General features: G+C 40.9%; 1 protein-coding gene across 1 annotated transcript; it reads left to right on the top strand.

Annotated features, from left to right (window-relative positions):
- The first annotated feature begins 272 nt into the window (after positions 1-272).
- Positions 273-1158, top strand: LOC102493578 (protein tyrosine phosphatase type IVA 1-like). Its single transcript, XM_014587621.2, has 2 exons — positions 273-809; positions 1064-1158. Exons 1-2 carry the CDS (start codon positions 368-370, stop codon positions 1156-1158), a joined length of 537 nt encoding a protein of 178 aa, XP_014443107.1. The 5' UTR covers positions 273-367.
- The last annotated feature ends 1238 nt before the right edge of the window (positions 1159-2396 follow it).

Genomic DNA, 2396 nt, shown 5'->3' on the forward strand with positions numbered 1-2396 from the left:
GATCTCTATGCAGACAAGTGAACTGTAGAAATTGATTACTACTCCACCAAGAAGCCCCCCTAAGCGTGCTTAACCTGGACACAGAAGTTGAATTGAGATCTGCAGAGCATTTTACAAGAGTTCTGACCTGGATGGGGTAAACCTCAGTGCACTTCCTTTCCATTGTCTCAGTATTACTGGATTGAAGAATTGCTGCTTCTTGTTAGGAGGTTCATTTCATTTCTCATTACTGTCAACTTCATATTCAAAGCACTGAGAATTTCAAGAGGAGTATATAGAAGTAGATTTCAGTTTCTTTGCATCATTTCTGTATTCAGTTTTTAAAATTCTCTCATAACCCTATTGAGTGTTTTTTAACTAAATTAACATGGCTCGAATGAACCGCCCAGCTCCAGTAGAAGTCACATATAAGAACATGATATTTCTTATTACACACAATAGAACCAATCCAACATTAAACAAATTTATAGAGGAACTTAAGAAGTATGGAATTACTACAATAGTAAGAGTATGTGAAGCAACTTATGACACACTTGTGGAGAAAGAAGACATCCATGTTCTCGATTGGACTTTTGATGATGGTGCACCATCATCCAACCAGAGTGTCGATGACTGGTTAAGTCTTGTAAAAATTAAGTTCTATGAGGAACAGGGTTGTTGTATTGCTGTTCATTGTGTTTCAGGCCTTGGGAGAGCTCCAGTGTTAGTTGCCCTAGCATTAATTAAAGATGGAATGAAATATGAAGATGTAGTACAATTCATAAGACAAAAGCGGCGTGGAACTTTTTTCTTTTTTTTCCTTTGGAGAGGTTTTTGCTATAAGGCGCGTGCACTTGCCAGACAGAGAGAGACAGAGAGACAGAAAGTGAGAAATCACCCCCCAGGGGGGATGGCCATGCTGCAATCCCTTCTCCTCCGTTCTCCTCTTGGGATCTTGGGCACGCATGCACATGCACCCAGCGTGAGTTTTAAGTCATTGGGTCTGGGACGCAAACCGCAGTCGACTATGTGGGAGTCTAGCGACATAGCCATTACGCTAACTGCTGGTCCCTGCAGTGTGGAGCTTTTAACAGCAAGCAACTTTTATATTTGGAGAAGTATCGTCCTAAAATACGGCTGTGCTTCAAAGACTCCGATGTTCATAGAAACAACTGTTGAGTTCAATAAAACTGTGCGGCCTGATGCTATTCCCTTGGAAGTGAAAGTTGAGACATACATATTAGCCAACGTGTTGGCTTGGTGAAAAAGTCTAATGAAGCTTCCATGGGAGTATTGAAAAAGCAGTTTTACCAGGCTTCAAAGTTTGACAGAATTACAACCTCTATCTTAAGGTTATAATCAACCTATTTGGACACTTAACAAAAGATTCTTGCTGTTGAGCATTTAAAATGTGCTTATTTGTAGCAATTGACTTTTCCTTAAATCATGCAGTATTGAGTTATGTCTTTAAATCTATTCCCATGCCAGAATCTTATCAATATGTCAGAAATTTAGGAAGATTAGGTGCCAAAATACCCAACACAATACTTGTATATTTTTAGTATCATGCAGAACTAAAGTCCCAGGAACTACAAACACTTTAGACCTTGTATGATTTATTCCTTCAGTCATTTCAAACATTTGAAGTAGGACCTGTGTGGTTATTTGCCTGCTCTCTTTGTTTACATCTCCCACATTCATACCAGTATACATCAGGTTTGCTTTAACTATTTTTTTTCTTTAGTTTTTACCAAGTGTTATGGTGATAATTTCATGTCTTTTTAAATTGCATTTTGTGCTGTTATGAAACACCTGCATTTTGAAAATCTACATTGTACAGAAGCACATGTCTTTAATGTCTCAGACAAAAAAAAAAAAAAAGCCTTACAATTAATTTAATGTTTGCACTCTGAGGTGCAACTTAACAGGGAGGACCTGAAAAAAAAAAGTGAGGGGCAAACCGGATTGAGCCGGCCAGTAGTTCTGGACACCAGGCGGACTGAGGCTGCAGGTCCAACCCCTCCGGACCTTTGTGCATCCCCACCCTTCCTCCTCCTTGGACCCCAGGTTAGTTGTCTGGGACTTTAAGATGAGCTACCACCCCAGCCCACCCGCAAACTGGATCAAGCTGGCCAGTAGTACCGGACACCAGGCAGACTGAGGTTTCAGGCCCAACCAACCTAGTCCTGTCACTCCTCCTCTGGCCCTTTCCCACTAGCCTTTTGACTCTCTGAATTTTGGTGATTTGAATAGCACGTGGGTCGCTTTGCGCGTTGCATGATTACCTTTTTTTGTTTTGTTTTTCTTTGCTCTTGAGGTGTTGCTTATTAGGTCAGTTGAAGGCTCACCACTCCTTAGAAAGAGGGAGGATTTGGGGCCATCCAGGACTAGTGGCAACAGTTAATGGTAATTGTGAG

The sequence above is a fragment of the Tupaia chinensis genome, unplaced genomic scaffold, assembly GCF_000334495.1.
Source record: "Tupaia chinensis unplaced genomic scaffold, TupChi_1.0 Scaffold000034_1, whole genome shotgun sequence".
Lineage (NCBI taxonomy): Eukaryota > Metazoa > Chordata > Mammalia > Scandentia > Tupaiidae > Tupaia > Tupaia belangeri.

Coding starts and splice junctions, on each gene's coding strand:
- LOC102493578 (XM_014587621.2), top strand. CDS start 368: ATGGCTCGAATGAACCGCCCAGCTCCAGTAGAAGTCACATATAAGAAC. Junction 810..1,063: donor CTTTTTTTTCCTTTGGAGAG/GTTTTTGCTATA, acceptor TGCAGTGTGGAG/CTTTTAACAGCAAGCAACTT.